Raw genomic sequence first — 16,719 nt, forward strand, 5'->3', positions numbered from 1 at the left:
ACAGGCTCTTGAGGCCTGTTTGGAGAAAAATCTGTCATGTGTAAGCATCACCAGACATGTGATGTTTTGCTTTAATTCCTGCTCAGTGAAAATATAAACTGTAAGTGCTTTGCAGCAAGGCTGTTTTGGGGATGTGGGTAACTGTTTAGCTTTGTGTTCCAGCTGTAGACTTTCCTTAAGGAAAAGGAAAGGCATGTCAGCCCTGCCTCGGATAACCCAGGTGAGGCTTGTAAATGGAGGAGCATGACTGGGACATGAGTCTCGGCGGTGTGCAGGTGGGGAAGGGTGCACACACTTTCTAAGTCAGAGAGACAGCTTTCGACTCTGGAAAGTCAGAGAAGCAGCAGCTGTCAACATAGTAATGTAGAACAAACTTTGGAGCTGGGTTCCTAGGTAGTAGTGTCCCTATCCGGGCTGCTTTTGCTAGATAAATACTGCGGTTGTAAGGGCGCTATAGCAGATTTCCCATCTTCACTGCTGCAAAATCTTGTAGAGGCACTTCTGGTTATTGGGAGGCACTTGCTTGATCAGGCTGTAGCTGTTCTTTGTTTAGGAATTCCTACACTGTGTGTATAAAAGTAAATGGAGTAGCTGCGTGTTGCTGTTTAGCGTCTACTTAACTGCAGACTTCTGTCGTGTGCCCGCTCACCAGCCTCTCGCAGTTGCTGTGGATGAGAACATTTGCAAAGCACTTCACCTTCACTGAGCTATTATGTTTTAGAGAAGTGCGTGTTGTCAACCTATGAAACTCTCAGGAATGTGGTGCTGCCTTTCAAGCAGAGAAGTGGGGAGACCTGCAGCGTGTCAAGTCTGTGTCTCGGAGTGCTGGTGGTACCGCTGTGCTGTGAACCCAGCCTGATGCTGGAGAGACTTGCAGTGCCGGATGCTGTCCTTGTGTGTAGTACTGACCTGCGAAGGTGAGGCAGGAGAAAGAAGGTGAAATTGTTTTACATGTAAAGGTGGGATAAGGTGAAATTGGTGAGCGTAATGGTGAGAAATGTCCAGATATTCCTAGTCTTAGGTCAGGATCTTGTTCTGTGGTCTGTTGGTGGAGCAGAGATGTGAATTTAAGGAGTGGCTAGAAAACGAGTCTGTTCATGCTAATAGAAATACCTCAAGGCATTTATGAAACTTTAGCCTTGCTGTTACCTTTCCTGTGACTATTGTAACATGGCTTTTGTTTCTTCTTCTAGACATAATTGCTAAGGATCTGTAAAATGGCTTCACGTTTCCGCAATATTATCCCATATGCCATACCTGGAGTGCTGGCACTTGTTGGCTGCTGGTGGATCTATTCCCGTAGAAAAAAGCATGCAAGCTATCACGATAAACAAGCAATAGCCACTGAAGAAGAGCAGCAGGAAGAAGCGCCAGAGAATGATTCACCACCCAAAACAGAAGCATGTGTTCCTCGAAGACTGCCTCTCTCGTCAGAAGAGGAATGCCGAGAGAACGAAACCTCGACCTCCCTGCTCTCAGCAGGGTCGACGACGCCCTCTCTTCTGTCTCAAACTCACGAGAGGCTAGATCTCTCACAGGACCTTCCAGACCTGTCAGTAGTGACAACGCAGCCCAGCACCCTTGAGGACGACAGTGAAAAACTAGAAACGACAGGATCTCAAGATGAAAGCGGTGTCCCTGCTTGTGTTTCTCTCCCTCTGATCTCAAAGAGCACAGAGTGTCACGGCAGTGCTGCGCTGAGCCTTGTACAGGATTCAAGCTCTAGTGCAAACCAAGATCAGTGGCCATCAGCATCAGCGACACTGACACGAGAGTCTTTGGGAATCGTGGAGGATGGTCCAGGCTTGAATCATGAGCGTCGCAGGGCAGCAGAGGTGGATGGAGATCGCTCAGGAGGTAAGGGATTTGAAAATGCTCCCATGAAAATGTGGTGAACAAATATTTTATGTGCTGTAACCCTTCTGCTTCAGAACATGTTCAGATAAGTCCTCTTCATCTTTACCTTTGCCAGTAGATGAATATTTAGGCCTCGTGTGCAGGTGGGTATGCATTTGCTCTCAGAATTCCCGTCCCTGTAGGATCCCGTGTTAGCTGGGTGATCTTCAGGGTATACGACGAAAGGTTGAACAGACTGGTCTGCATTCAGCACAAAGCTTATTGTCTAAAGCGAAGCATGTGCTTGAGTAGCCCAGTGAAATGGGCTGTGTCTGGATGTAGGCCAGGCTGTTGAACACCTTGCTGGTTTGAGACCTGCTAATGCAAATGGTTTCTGCTTCAGTTCGGGCAGCCTCTAGTAAGGACTGGGTTCTTATCTGTGTTTGTGGGCTGCTGCCGAAAGGAGGCTGTAAGGCAGGTTTCTGAGGTGCTGTTGGATGAACCAGGGAAGTGCTCTGACGAGCTGTGATAAAATCAGTTGGTTGCAGACCAATTACCCTGAAGCCTTTTTGCTTGGAAGGGTAGGTGCATGCCAAGAAATCCCAACAGGGAGCAATGTTCGTGGAGTTCCCCCATCTGTCTCTGCGTTGCTTTTGCCTTCTAGATCCTGGATGATGTGTGCCTGGCAGAATACAAAGCTGTCTGAGCAAACGTTAACCCGTGTGACCTTGGGGATGGATGTTAAAATCCTTTATAGGACCCTGTGGCGCCAACAGCCCTTAATGACAGGATGTCTTTTGTAATTGCTACAAAGTAGTTGGAACGCTGCTTGTTGTGAGACATGGGGAGTGAGTTTGCCAACAATTAAGGATTAAACCCACAAAACATTTTCACTAGTGAGAGTAACCACAGGAGGAAAATGGTTTTGCCTTGTTGTGAATGCTGGTGTGATGAGAAGGTACAACGGTGTGTTGTGGAGCCTGGCGATGACAAGGGCTGAAAGCTCTGCAGGGAGACAGGTAGGGAGACGGCGTATAGCAGGTAAAGTTGATAATGTGGCTGTGTTGGATAAGAGGTCCTACAGCTGACCTTTGCACCCAGGCTGTGAGACTTAAATCCTCATCCTTGTCTAGCAAGTCTATTGCAAACAGCTGCACTGCTTGCCTTTGACTTTCGAGGCATCTGTGCTGTGTTACTTATTAAGATGTGGCAAATGTGAGGCAGCTGTTGGGCTTATTTTTCTCTTCGGTCTTGTACTGGGTGATCTGAATTCTTGCAAGCAAGTGAGGATCTTCATGTTTCTGCTTGTTAATCTGGAGGAAGGATCAGCCTTGTTCTTGTTCTTGATCTTGTTACACTGACTGTATCTGGGATCTGACCAGGAGGAAGCTGTTTGAGTTTGTCCCCTTCCCAAGTACGAATGTTCCTGGTATCGGCTGATGGTTTGGGAACAAAACGTAGCTCAGCTCTGGCACCTTGTTTCTTCAAGCATATGACAAATCTGGGCAAGAGACAATCCTCTACCACAGCTAGTAGTGGGCACAGCTGGTGCTCAGGTCACCGTGCAACCCTCGTTGGGGCAGGAATGTAATGTCAATGCAAAGAGCAGACGAATAGGTTGCACATCCCTCCCTGCATGCTGAACTCCCTGTGAAAAGCCCTGTTTAAACCATGTGGGGAAAATGCAAAATACCTTGCTGCAGCAGCAGCTCAGTGTTGGTGTTAGCATAGCTCTCGTTCAGCTGGTAACTTTTGACTTAAAGTGTCTTGTCTCTGCTGCTGCATAAGGTGTCACCATGTTTGAAGGACTCCTGCTGAACTCGGGCCTCCTTCTGTTGCATTCCCAGAGGTGTGCAGGTTTTTCTCCAGCAATAAAAGGAAACTTGTAGCAGGCCGCGTGTGATGGGACTTTACCCTTTCTGAAATACCAGAGAACCTGATACAGGATCATCCCAACTGAATGCATAGGAAGAGCTCAATGTCACCTCTCTATGAAATTATATATTTTCATGGCCTTGTGTCTGGTAGCTGGATTGTGTGGGTTGTCTGAATACTGACATGTCTGTATGTCTTGTAGGTTCGGATGTAAATAGCGTGGACTTTGTGGACAGTGGCTGTGCCATGAGGAAGACAGTGAGTCGGCAGAACTCTAAGCTAAGAGGAGAATCCAGCAAGTCCGGCGTCGTTATCTGGGAGATAGAGGTTCCAAAGGTAACCAGCCGTTGGCCTGCTCGCGCATCCTGCCTTGCCCTACATAGCCATCTTCTGGTTCTTCCAGCCTGGTACTGGCTCAGTGCCATCCCAGAGAGATCAACAACAAATCAACGAGGATTTAAGCATTTAGCTCCCGTTAGGACTCAACAGGAACAAAGAGCCAGTACACACCTGTAAACAAGAGGCATGTCAGGGTTATGCCCAGGGTAATGTTGGTTGCTGGACTCATTATTCCCCATTATCTTCCACCCCAATCTGTTAGTCCGATGCTCTGAAAGCATTCAGAAGGCTTTGAGGGTACACAGTTATTAAGGGCAGGTGATTTTTTTTTTTTTTTTTTTCCCTGCTATGTAGGAGGGTTATGTTTCAACTGCCTGTCCAAACCCTTCCTCACAAGCTGAATGCTCGTATGAGCTATTCTGTAGAGCTGCTGTGTCTCTGTCTTTATAGTGAGCTTTCTTTTGCGTTGAGAGAGAGACTGTGTTTTTAGGACTACGTTCATACCTTCTTCCCTGCTTTGTGTATGCAAAATCATCTGTGGCTGTCCTGCACAGCATCGCTCTTGCAGTTCTGCTGCTCAGCAGACCCGAATAATGACAGCCAGTAATGTGAGACAGCAGCTCCCGGCAGGATAAGCATGCTGCCTCGAGTGCTTGGATGCTGTGAGCCCAGGGAAGACGTGTAACGTGCATTTTAATGGATCAGTAAAACACAGGCTAAAGAAGCAGTTCTACAGCAGAAAAATATGTTTCAGTGTTTCATGAAGACAGGCTGTCACTTTTCTTGAAGTAGCCAACTCTACATTGTATAGGATTATCCATACTGACTTGGGCCCAACACTTCTGCTCTGGTACCTGGTCTCTGACAGTAGGTGGTGGCAGGTGCCAGTGAAAGAGTAGAAGTAATAGGGCATGCAAAGTCATCTCTTCATCATCCCGCACAGCTGTCCTGGGACTCTGCAGTCTAATGGGCATGATAGCCTGGTTTACTCTCCCATGAATTTGTCTACTCCCTATCTAATCTAATTAGCTTGTTTAAAAATTGCTAAAACTTAGTATTTCATATTTGAATGAAAAAGGCATGTAGCATGCTTTTTTAAAATAAGAAATGGTAGGAGATTGGGAGAGGACGTGACTTCACTTGACTGTAGGAAGACAGTAGCTTTTACCAGGCCTGGTAAAAACCATCGTGTCTTTGTGTCATTCTACAAGATACGAAGACGGATCTATCAAAACAAGCTGTGCTTACTGATCTGTATCTACCTTGACTTGTCATAGACCTGCTGAACTCTGCGCTGGTCCAGCATTCCCTTATACTTATTCTGCCTGGCCCTGTGCTACAGGAACTGGGAATGTGGGTGAAATAAGCCACAGAGAACGGTGTTGTTTGATCTATGTTTCTCTTCCTGACTGTTGCTTTCTTGTTACTTTCATAAAGGAATTAGTTGGCCGCTTGATCGGCAAACAAGGAAAATTTATGAGCTTCTTGAGGCAATCGTCTGGTGCCAAAATTTATGTCTCAACACTACCTTATTTCCGTGACTCCCAAGTCTGTCACATTGAAGGTAAGCGGAATGTCTCTTCATTCATGGTCTAATATGTAGCTTGGGGGCCTTAATTAGATGGGCAAGGAATTTAAACAGATTTAGTGGCTTTGTGAGCCTAGTGCTTTACAAAACTTTTCTAATCGGTGCTGTTACAGTAGAGGTGTATGCCAAGTTGCCTGTGCCTTGGCATTTGAACCCTCTTATTCTAGAGGTGAGAATGCATTTTAACATCTTCGGCTGCTGTAGTTTAACCAACACGTTTTGAAGGATCCCTTCAGGCTTGAAGGAGGAGCTATGGGATGTGTATCAGCAAGTGCGGTCTTGACTGTGAAGGATGTTAGATTAATTGTGGCTGAAAAATATCTGCCAGTGAATTGGGTTCATACTGGAGGCTAACGCTGTTGAAACTGGGGCCTGAGTTGCTCATGTTGGTCTGATATCAGGTTACATGGCCAATCTATTAAAAATTAAATCGTTGATGTAGCGCAGAAGGCACTTCACGGGGTGGGGGTGTCCTCAGCATATCTGTACTACAGACTTTCTGTGGGATTTTTGTCTTCCAGGCTCTTCGCAACAAGTCAAAAAAGTACTGAGCCTGATTGGCAAGAAGTTCAAAGAGCTGTGTCTCACCAACATCTACGCTCTACCTCCACCAACACCACTGACGCTTCATTCCCTCCTTATGACTGCCTGGGTAAGTCCCAGCTTGCTGGCTATGCTGATGTCAGGGTGGAAGGCTGTTGTTGGTCGCTGCTGTCATAGTATGCTACGTCAACGTGGCTGGTTCACAGATGCCCTCAAAACCAGTTGGATTTTGTGTGGCTCTCTGCTGTCCAGCTTATGTAACTGTTACAGATCAGATTTGCCTACCTGCTCTTCCACTGCAGTTTCCATTCTGCCTGAGCTGAGAAATGTAGAATCATAGAATCATTTAGGTTGGAAAAGACCTTTAAGATCATCAAGTCCGACCATTAACCTAACACTGCCAAGTCCACCACTAAACCATGTCCCTAAGCAGCACGTCTACACGTCTTTTAAATACCCCCAGGGATGGTGACTCAACCACTTTCCTGGGCAGCCTGTTCCAATGCTTGACAACCCTTTCAGTGGAGAAATTTTTCCTAATATCCAATCTAAACCTCCCGTGGCACAACTTGGGGCTGTTTCCTCTCATCCTGTCACTTCTTACTTGGGAAAAGAGACCAAGACCCACCTCGGTACAACCTCCTTTGAGGTAGCTGTAGAGAGTGATAAGGTCTCCCCTCAGCCTCCTTTTCTCCAGACTGAAGAACCCCAGTTCCCTCAGCTGCTCCTCATAGGACTTGTGCTCCAGACCCTTCACCAGCTTCGTTGCCCTTCTCTGGACACGCTCCAGCACCTCAGCGTCTTTCTTCTAGTGAGGGGCCCAAAACTGAACACAGTATTCGAGGTGCAGCCTCACCAGTGCTGATCCCTGGGTGGGCGATCCCTGCCCTGCTCCTGCTGGCCACACTATTTCTGATACAGGCCAGGATGCCGTTGGCCACCTTGGCCACCTGGGCACACTGCTGGCTCATATTCAGCCGGCTGTTGACCAACACCCCCGGGTCCTTTTCCACCAGGCAGTTTTCCAGCCACTCTTCCCCAGGCCTGTAGCGCCGCGTGGGGTTGTTGTGACCCAGGTGCAGGACGCGGCACTTGGCCTTGTTGAATTGCATACAACTGGCCTCAGGTCATCCATCCAGCCTGTCCAGATCCCTCTGGAGACCCTTCCTACCCTCGAGCAGATCAACACTCCTGCCCAACTTGGTGTCATCCACAAACTTACTGAGGGTGCACTCGATCCCCTTGTCCAGATCATTGATAAAGATATTAAAGAGAACTGGCCCCAAAACTGAGCTCTGGGGACCACCACTTGTGACTGGCTGCCAACTGGATTTAACTCCATTCACCACCACTCTTTGGGCCTGGCCATCTAGCCAGTTTTTTACCTAGTAAGAGTACGCCCATGCAAGCCATGAGCAGCCAGTTTCTCCAGGAGAATGCTGTGGGAAATGCTGTCAAAGGCTTTACTAAAGTCTAGGTAGACAACATCCACAGCCTTTCTCTCATCTACTAAGTGGGTCACCTTGCTACAGAGGGAGATCAGGTTAGTCAAGCAAGACCTGCGTTTCATAAACCCACGCTGACTGGGCCTGATCACCTGGTTGTCTTGTACCTGCTGTGTGATGGCACTCAAGATGATCTGCTCTGTAACCTTCCCTGGCACCGAGGTCAGACCGACAGGCCTGTAGTTCCCCGGATCCCTTGGGTAAATAAGTCTTCCGACTGCTTCATGCCGATAGTCTTTTTGTATGCAAGGCGGGCCCCGCCTCAAGTCTGATTTCTGTTAGAGCAGCAGGGAGTAACAGTGAGTAGCTTTTGGAAGTGAAATACCGGAGTGCCAGGGCTTTTCCACCCATGGCTGTAAGCCTCAGGAGTTGCTGGTGGAACATGGAGTTGCTGTGAATGAAGCTTGTGTTGCAGTGAACGCTAATGAGAATTTCTTTTCTCCACATGACAGCTCTTCCTCCCAGACGGAGTCTCTGTAGAGGTCGTCGTGGCAAACCAAGTCGATGCAGGGCACATGTTTCTACAGCAGCATACGCACCCCACTTTCCATGGTCTGCGTAGCCTCGACCAGCAGATGTACGCCTGCTATTCTCAACTGGAAATTCCAACCCTGCCAACTCCAGTAGAAGGCATGTAATGTGATTGCTCACAAATTGTTCAGCTGAGAAACTTCTAGGGTCACACGAAAGCCTGATGCCACTGAGTTAGGCTTGGGAAGTTTCCCAGTGGATGAGAATGTGATAGTTCACTTGTCATTTCATATTTTTTTAAGCCGCTGGCAGACTACAGATGCTGCTCTACTCTTCCTTACCCCACTCATCCCTGGAGTACCTCCCCAGCCACTTAGTTGCATGTTGAAATTCAGAATGAGATAAAGTCCATCTCAGGCTATTTCTAATCAACTTGGCATCTGGTGTATTTTTGCTGACAAAGTATGGAACTACTCCCAAATCTTCATAGTGTCACAGTCTGCACGTGGTGTAAAGTGGAGGGTGCATCACATGGAAGGGGGTTACTAGCGCTAACTTTCCTTTTTGGGGACAGACCTCACTGTTAGTGACCGAAGGCTGGAAGGGAACTGTACACCTGGGTAGAACAGCATGGAAGTGGCAGACAGAGACTTGAGAGTAAAACCCACTTCTCCTGCGTCCCAGCTGCAGGCCTTGTCTGGTGGGGGTGTGGGTGGTGGTGAAAGAAGATGTTGGCAGCGTAAGAAATGCTGTTGATTCTCAGTAGATAAGTACTGATGCCTGAAGTGCTAATTTCTGGAAATCCACTTACGCTGAGCCTTTCTCCTCTGTACTCCTGTGTTTTGCAGTTGGCATTATCTGCGCGGCTCCAGGCCTGGATGGGGCATGGTTCCGGGCTCAAGTTATTAGCTACTTCGAAGAGACCGGTGAAGTGGAGCTCAGATACGTGGACTATGGAGGATACGACAAAGTGAAGATTGACACACTCAGACAAATCAGGTCTTTAGCTCCTCTTCTGTGGCCTAAGGCAATATCTGGCTTGAATCTTCATATACCGTTTGAATTGCTTATAGGTTTTTCCACAGCTGAAGCGGAAAACGGTGGAAAGGTTTGGCTCAGCAGCAGCTGTGAATTCCTTGGGAGCACAGCAAGCTCTTGCAAGGCTTTTTCGAAGGGGAGGGGAGAGGAAATTGCAACTTCTGCCACTTCAGCGTGGAAGCTGAGTGAAAGGATGCCTTCAGGAGGCCCTAAATTGTAGTTAATTGATGAGCTAGAAAGAAGATTCAGATTCTCTGTGCCCCAGCCCCATTGGCTGGGAGAGCTGTATTGGATGGGGGTTTTCTTAGACAAGCCCATTAAATACTTGATTGTGCCCCAGAGGTGGGAGAAAAGCAGTACAGCTTCCATTATGGAGGTGGTTTTTGCTTGGAGCCCAATCCAACTTGGCGTGCTAATCAGACTATTTATTGCTGTTGCTTAGATTGCTGGGAGAACAATCTGATTTTTTTTTTTTTACTGTCATCAATTTCAAACTGAATTCCTGTAAGGTGACATTGATTAATCAATTGCTCTAAAAGAATACAGGAGAAACTTAAAGCCGTGTTCTTACTCTGATTGATTCTCTTTTCTTTAAGGTCTGATTTTTTATCACTACCTTTCCAAGGAGCAGAAGTTTTACTAGACAACGTGGTGCCACTCCCAGGTAATGGAGCTCTCAAGACATACCGTTGGTGCTCCTCCTGCAGGTTTAAATGGATACCAACTGTGTACAAGCGATGATTCTGTCTAAACCTTTTCCCTCCTATTGCAAGCGCAGCCTCTGATGTGACTAGAGCAAGATTGGAAAAATTGTATTTTATTCTTCTAAATGTGCTAGCATGGCATAACCTGTCAGGCTCCAGGGGAAAGATGATAAATGTTCAGGCTTTTTCCTGGATGGAGGAGAGAATGAATTACTCTCCTAAACAGCAAGTTGGCAGGACTGGCAGGGTACAGGTGAAGCAGCTGTAACTACTCTGCCTTCTTCTGTCATAGAGTAGCTGTAAACGCAAACTTAGTTTTTAATCTGCTAGATGAATATCTGACATTTTCCTACTAAAATGACTGATGTGTATAATTCTGTGTTCAAAAGACTACCCTCCAAGCACTGGAAGAATGTCAGTCACTACCTAGAAATGCTTTGGTTTGGCCCCCCCCCCCCCCTTTTTTTTTTTCCTTTTTTCTAGTGGTGTTAGAGATGCGTGCTCTAACCAGGAGGTACAGGAGGCTCTGCCAAGACTGTAGATGGATGGCGAGGTTTAAGCTGCTTCTTGCAGAAGTCAGTGTTTTCCATGTTCCCTGAGGTAATCGACCTCCTTCGGGATTTGTAAGGAGTTCACTTGCTGCTGGAGGCGGTCTCAGGGTGGGGAGCACAAAGGAGAAACTTCATTTTGCAGTGATTTGGTAGGAAATAAGCAACTTTCCTCCAAAATGAAAATACTTCTGAAATGTCTGGTCTGCAGTGTAGATTGTAACTGTATTGCCTGGGACACAAGAGTTTCCTGCTGCATTACAGGTGTGGAGTTAGCAACAGTGCCCACGTAAGCTGTGCAGGCTGAGAGACCTGAGCTGCCAAGAGTGCATTTGGCACTGTTCAGGTGCCAGCCGGCCTGTGATACAAATGCTTCGGAGTTCCCGTTCACAGTATTGCACTCTGTGCAGGGTCAGTAATGTCCTGAGGCCCCTGAGCTTAGTTTATTAAGGATCAAAATACTAATGGCAGCTCAAACGTACTGCAGAAGTAGACTTTTCTGTCTTTAAAGCCTCCTAATTCATCAGCCACTTATGTTCACATTAACTGAGCTAGTGGCTTTAGAAAGCACTTCATCCTTTCCCTTCAGCAACACAGCAGGCACAATACTTGTGTGATCTCCAGCTTAATAGACTGGTTTCAGCAAATGCGTACAGCAACAGTAGGTGAGGATTCTCTGGCCTAACTTATGTAGGAGGTCAGGCAAGATTAGCTTAATAGTCCCTTCTGGCCTTTAAAGCCTGTGAAGAATATATCTCATTTGTTTTCTCCTGCTCTTTTCTTTCCCAAGACGAGGATCACTTTTCACCTGAAGCCGACGCCGCTGTTAGTGAGATGACCAAAGGCGCAGTCCTAGTGGCACAGGTACACGAGAGCTGCCTGGAAGTCTGGTTGCCAATTTGACTGCTGCTGTTGTCCTCTCTGCCCCCTCGCATACCGTGCGTGTTAAAATCGAAAACAAAGCCACAGCCTGTAAGCCTGGCTGCTGGGCAGGATTCTCGTCGAGCAATCTCGGGCGCCGAAAACTTCCTTGTGTGGCACCAGGACCACTCAGGACTGCCTGGCTGGGAAGGGATGAGTATTCCCTCTTGTTACTGATGCGGGCAGAGAGGAAGGGCACCTGGATGGATTTACAGAGCACAAAGTGGCCTGTTGTCCAGCGGATCAAATATTCACCTGGGTCTGCGCTGCTTTGCCAGTCTCAACAGTCTTTGCAAGACTGACATCCAGGACTTGGCCTCTGGCTGGCCGGAGGGAGAAGTAAGGGCATCCCAAAGGCTTCTGCATGCAGTGCCTGGTCTCAGCGAAGAGGCACTTGCCTCTTCCGAAGTGCCTCTGACAGTGGCTGTAGCTGTCCACGTAAGGCAGTTGGGACGAGTGGGAAGCCGATAGCGCTTGTGACGCTCAATCTCGCAGCTTCCTTGGGTTTTAGTGCAGTGCTCAAATGCATCACTAATTCTAGCAAGGGCACGGATTTGAGCGACCAGAGCGCACTTGCCAGCAGGGTGTCCCAGCTGCCTGGTGGCAGGAGCTACATTTCCACGAGCCTACGCTGAGTCTGAGGATCTGATATGCAGTGAATGATGCTAGCCTTGCACCCTGCACGGCTCAGACCAGAACTGCTGCACGCTAATGTTCTTCTGTGTTTCCAGGTCACAAATTATGACAGCGCAACAGGTCTGCCACTGATACAGCTGTGGAACTTGACGGGAGATGAGGTGGGTATGTTAACATGCCTATTTTTTCAACACTGATAAGGTATATGATTATGCAGACTTTTTATTGCTGGTTAGGAACTTGCTGATGCTTCTTGCTAGTAGTTTGTTCACCTTTCTACTTTTTTTTTTACCTCCTTTTAGGTGGTGTCGGTAAACAGAAGTCTGGTGGAAAGAGGGTTTGCTCAGTGGCTTAACTACTAGCGACGTCCTAGATGCCTCGACAACGCTTTCTACAGAGAAAAATAAAAGAAGAAATCTTGTTTTGCGCTGTTACAATTTGGTTTGGCAACCTTTCATAAGACAACCTGTTTACACCTATGTGTGGATTTTTGTGGTCCATTGAAACTCATCCTGCTCAACTGTTACCATTTCACTAGAAACATGTACCTCATCTGGGTGAAAGCTGGGGTGTTAAAAGCCATAATGACAGATACTGTAGCTTTAAAGCAAAAAATCCTCCCCGGCCTCTACTTAAAAGTTGAATGGAAAAAACCTTAATACCTGGGGGCTTGCTTGAAGCTAGCAAATGCCCCGAAATGTTAACTGTGGTTGCATTTTTGTTCAAGATGTATAATGCCCCGTGAACTTAGCGTCTGCTTTTCTTAAAAGCTACAACGGTTGTCCTTTTTTTAACAGGCTCTGCCTATGAAATTAATGAATGTTATTAAGGAATTTAATGTTTAGTTACGGATTTTTCTATATTGTGCCACTAACCTGCACAAATAACATTCATCTTGTGTCTCCCTTATGCCAGGAGGTAGATGAATTGCATTCGTTGCACTTACTGTGGCACATGTCTCACTGCAGTCATGGTTTTTAGGCTTGATACGCTTAAGGAAGAAAGCTTTTCTGTGCAGATGCTTGAAGTGCAGGGTATGTTACCACTACAATTTTTTCTCTGAAATGTCATGTATTTAAAGAAAAGAACTGATTGCCAAGCCCAATTGTAGTTTATATTTTTCTAGCTGTGCAAGTCTGTAAACATATATATAAAAAACCATTGTAATATTTTGTACAAGAAAAACACTGGAAACAAAGGGAACTTTACAGAAACTTTTTCACACCAAAATGTCCTATGTAGGTAGAACTGGTTTGGAGTGCATTAGGGTAGCCAACATACTTGGAGCATCTGAATGTTGGGAGTGTTTCAGCTCTGCTGTATACAGGATTAGTATTCCCTTAGATTGCTGTCTGGCTTGAATTGTGATCACTGCATTCTTTGCTATGTTGCTGTACAGATCTGTTTAAAAAAAAAAAAGTAACAGCTTGGCATTAATATTGCAGTGGTGTTCTCAATTTTTTTGTGTTCCTTTTTAGATTTCTATTACATATTTAAAATTTTGCTCAAGTAATTTAAGCCAACTTAATACTCTTAAACACACGCCCTCTAATGTATATCATTTTAGATATGTATTGAGCTGGGATTTATTGCTGGCAGAGAAGATACTTGCCAGGAAAATGTTGATGTAGTCAGTCCTCAGAAGTTTTTTCTGGTGGGTTCAGGGATGTCCTTACATCCTATGAGCTAATGTGTTGGTGCATCACATTTGGATAGTTGCCTACAAAAGCATTTGGTCCGATCCCTTCTGATATGGTATGGTTATATCTTTTTTTTTTTGAGTTCTCTACTATTCGGTGCTTATGATTTAATGTTCATGTTTGCAATAACATCCAATGAAACCTAAATTTGGTAACTCAGTTGAGTCTATAAAACATATATCCTTTTGGAATGTTTCTTTCCCTTTCAATTAAAGCTCGAATTTTAAGCCATCTTAATCAAACTGTGATGACTGAGAGCCTTCATTTCCTGACCTCTTGCGATGTAGGGTTGGGAAGGGAGCTCCATGGGCTAAACAGGTCCGATAAGATCCTGATGGCTTTTCAACAGATGTAGAAAGGTCAAGCTTCAAATCTCCTGGGTTTCCTTTTACTTCCAGCTGAAAACTGGGTTTATTTTTATGATGAATTACTTATTAGAAAGCCTTAGTCTGAGCACCGGTACTCAAGGCTGTTGAAACTGTTATATATTTGTGGAATTCATTTACTCTAGACTGGGGTTGTCCCTTTTGCCACACTTGTGTGTTGAAAAGTGAAACTTGGGAGTCTGTTGTGCGGGCTATAAAATCCCCTCTTTAAAATGTTGACCGGTTTCTTGTCCAAGCCAAGCAGTGCAATTTGGTGTCCTAGTGAACAGTTTGTCCTCACCCTGGTGTTGGAGCACCTTGCAACTGGGAAAGTCTACTCTTGCAGTAGAATGTATTCCACTGTGTGGAAAAGAAGCAAAGGCCTGGGCTGGACCGACTATGCTTGGGCTGCACAGAGCAAAGTGTGTTAAACTCAAAAGTACTGCTTTGGTGGTCTGTAGATGTGTACACATGCGCACACAGTTGTTCAGAGTTCCACATACTGGTCTTCCAGATCTCAAGGATTAAAACAAATCCGTTGGGTTCACTGCAGAGTATACGTACAACCCATAGATGCTCTGGCTACAACTTGGTGCTGCTTAGGCAAGTGATATGTGAAGAATAAAACATCGGGGGTTTTGGTGGGGGAGTAGTGGGTCTGGACGTTAGCGCAGTTCGAGAATGTCCATCCTTACTGCTTCTCACCCCAGGAAGAAGGTTTCACTTCACAGGGTTTCTCAGTCCTTGCTAGGCTCCAGTATCCGCTGAGGGATGCCTTTCACCCTCAGGCGTGATCTCCCAGGTAGAAATTTGGTAGCTGGCTTCTTGCACTGTGGGTGGTTAACGTTACTGATAGCCTGAGCACCTGAGTGGGGTGTGTGTGTGGCATGCTGAGCTCTCTGCCACGGTTGCAGGCAGCCTGTCTGGATTTGCTGTTTCAAATTGCCTGCCAGTCGTCTTTCCTCGGACAGAGTTTCTGGCCGAGGGGAGGAAAAAAGCTGCCATGTATCTGTGAAGGAGGTTGTCTGTCCTTCAGCTCTGTAACTTGGGTTCAGCAGCTCCAACAGTGCCTTACTGAGTACCTTCCCTGCTAGGTGAGGTCTCCCCCAATTAAACCAGTTCTCTTGGGCAGGAGCCAACCTCCTGAGGAGGGTTTGCGTTTCAGCCTTAGGGCGGTGTGACCTTGTAGCTCTCTCCTGCCAGTGCCTGGCGTGGTGGACAGGCTGGAGATGAAAGGTCAAGAGAAAATGAAGAGCCCTGCGCTCCGGTGTCAGTCTGATGCAGGTGCAGTGCCCAGAGGAGTTCGCTTGCATGTCTTCTGAATTTGTCTCCCCAGCTTTTTCTTTACTGAGGGAAGCTTTGTCCCCTGGGGCTAGATTCATGCTGGGCCGGAGAACTACAAACTGTCAGTGGTTGTGTGAGGAGGAGAGAACTGTTGCAGCTTTCTCTAGCTGCGACCTGGCCAGAACATGGGAGTATAAAATAATAAAAGCGTGGAAGTGGCTGGGCTGGGGCTTCGCTGGGGTGAGCCGCTTGCAGGGAAGGTGCAGCTCTGCACGGGGTGGGTAACGCCGCAGCCCCCTCCCTCCTGGGAAGATGCTGGTCCCTCACGAGCATGGTACTGTGCAGGTACTGTCTTATCCTTCTCCACCTCACACCAGTGCTCTTCTGACTCATTGTGAACAGACTTTTTTTCTGCTCTGAAGCCTGTCCCGATGCTGGAGTCTCGCTGAACAGGTGAAATGGAGCTGTTGTCATCCCGGTGGGATGTAGGAGCAGGGTGGCTGCAGTCCAGGAGGCTTGCTTACTGAATGTCAAAGTAGAAGAGGAAGAACAAAATTCAGAACGACAGTCCTGAGGTGGTAGCACCATCCCAAGGGAATGCAGATGCTGCAGTTTTAGGGTTTGGAAGCAAATGGGTCTCCCTCAGCTGTATTCCCATATCCCAGAGAGCTTTCCAAGATACAGTCCATAGTCATCAGATTCAAACAAACGCATGTTAGTTTGGAAGTGGTGGGGTTTTTTTCCTCAAGAGCTTAGAGCAGCCCTGGACTATTTAGTCTGCGCGCATGGGGGTGAATGTGTTACTTTATATTGTTCACGACAAAGTTTAACTCATCTCGAAGCTGGTGTTTTCCCTCGCTTTGAGGGGTGTGTCGAAGTCAGGAATCGGCAGTAACTGCTGGCAGCTGGTGTGGGGAGCGCTCCTGTTGTCTGCTCTGTGTCCCTCGCTTTCCTCTGGCTCTGCAGCATGGAAAAACATCCTGTTCCCTATTTGTGTTGTAAGCTGCCTATTTTTTTTTTAAGCTGTAGCAAATAGAACATTGTAGGGTAAGATTAACCAAAATAAGGAGGTGTTGGCAAGTAACAAATAGGCAACCCTTCTTTCTTTAAAATCAAAAGTCTCAGCCTGAACTGATGCATTAATAGCTTCAGGTGTGTGGGGGTTTTTTGTTTGGGTTTTGTTTTTTTGTTTTGGGGTTTTGGTTTTGTTGTTTTTTTCATTATGGACAAGGGTGAATGGCATTGCTGAGGTGGGGGAGTTGGATATGGACTGCTTGGAAAAGAGCAGGGGGAAAAGTACAGGTCAGAAAAGGAACAGGGGAGGTTGAAACAAGGTAGCTGTATTTGCACCTTCCTTTCCGAGATG

General features: G+C 46.7%; 1 protein-coding gene across 1 annotated transcript; it reads left to right on the forward strand.

Annotated features, from left to right (window-relative positions):
* The first annotated feature begins 485 nt into the window (after window positions 1-485).
* LOC142027764 (A-kinase anchor protein 1, mitochondrial-like) lies at window positions 486-12,875 on the forward strand. Its single transcript, XM_075021972.1, has 10 exons — window positions 486-1,857; window positions 3,914-4,047; window positions 5,488-5,614; window positions 6,160-6,290; window positions 8,139-8,316; window positions 9,006-9,156; window positions 9,792-9,859; window positions 11,238-11,311; window positions 12,100-12,165; window positions 12,307-12,875. The coding sequence occupies exons 1-10, from the start codon at window positions 1,218-1,220 to the stop codon at window positions 12,364-12,366; spliced, it is 1,629 nt and encodes a 542-aa protein (XP_074878073.1). The 5' UTR covers window positions 486-1,217; the 3' UTR covers window positions 12,367-12,875.
* Window positions 12,876-16,719: the final 3,844 nt, after the last annotated feature.

The sequence above is a fragment of the Buteo buteo genome, unplaced genomic scaffold (genome assembly GCF_964188355.1).
Source record: "Buteo buteo unplaced genomic scaffold, bButBut1.hap1.1 HAP1_SCAFFOLD_55, whole genome shotgun sequence".
Taxonomy (NCBI): Eukaryota; Metazoa; Chordata; class Aves; order Accipitriformes; family Accipitridae; genus Buteo; species Buteo buteo.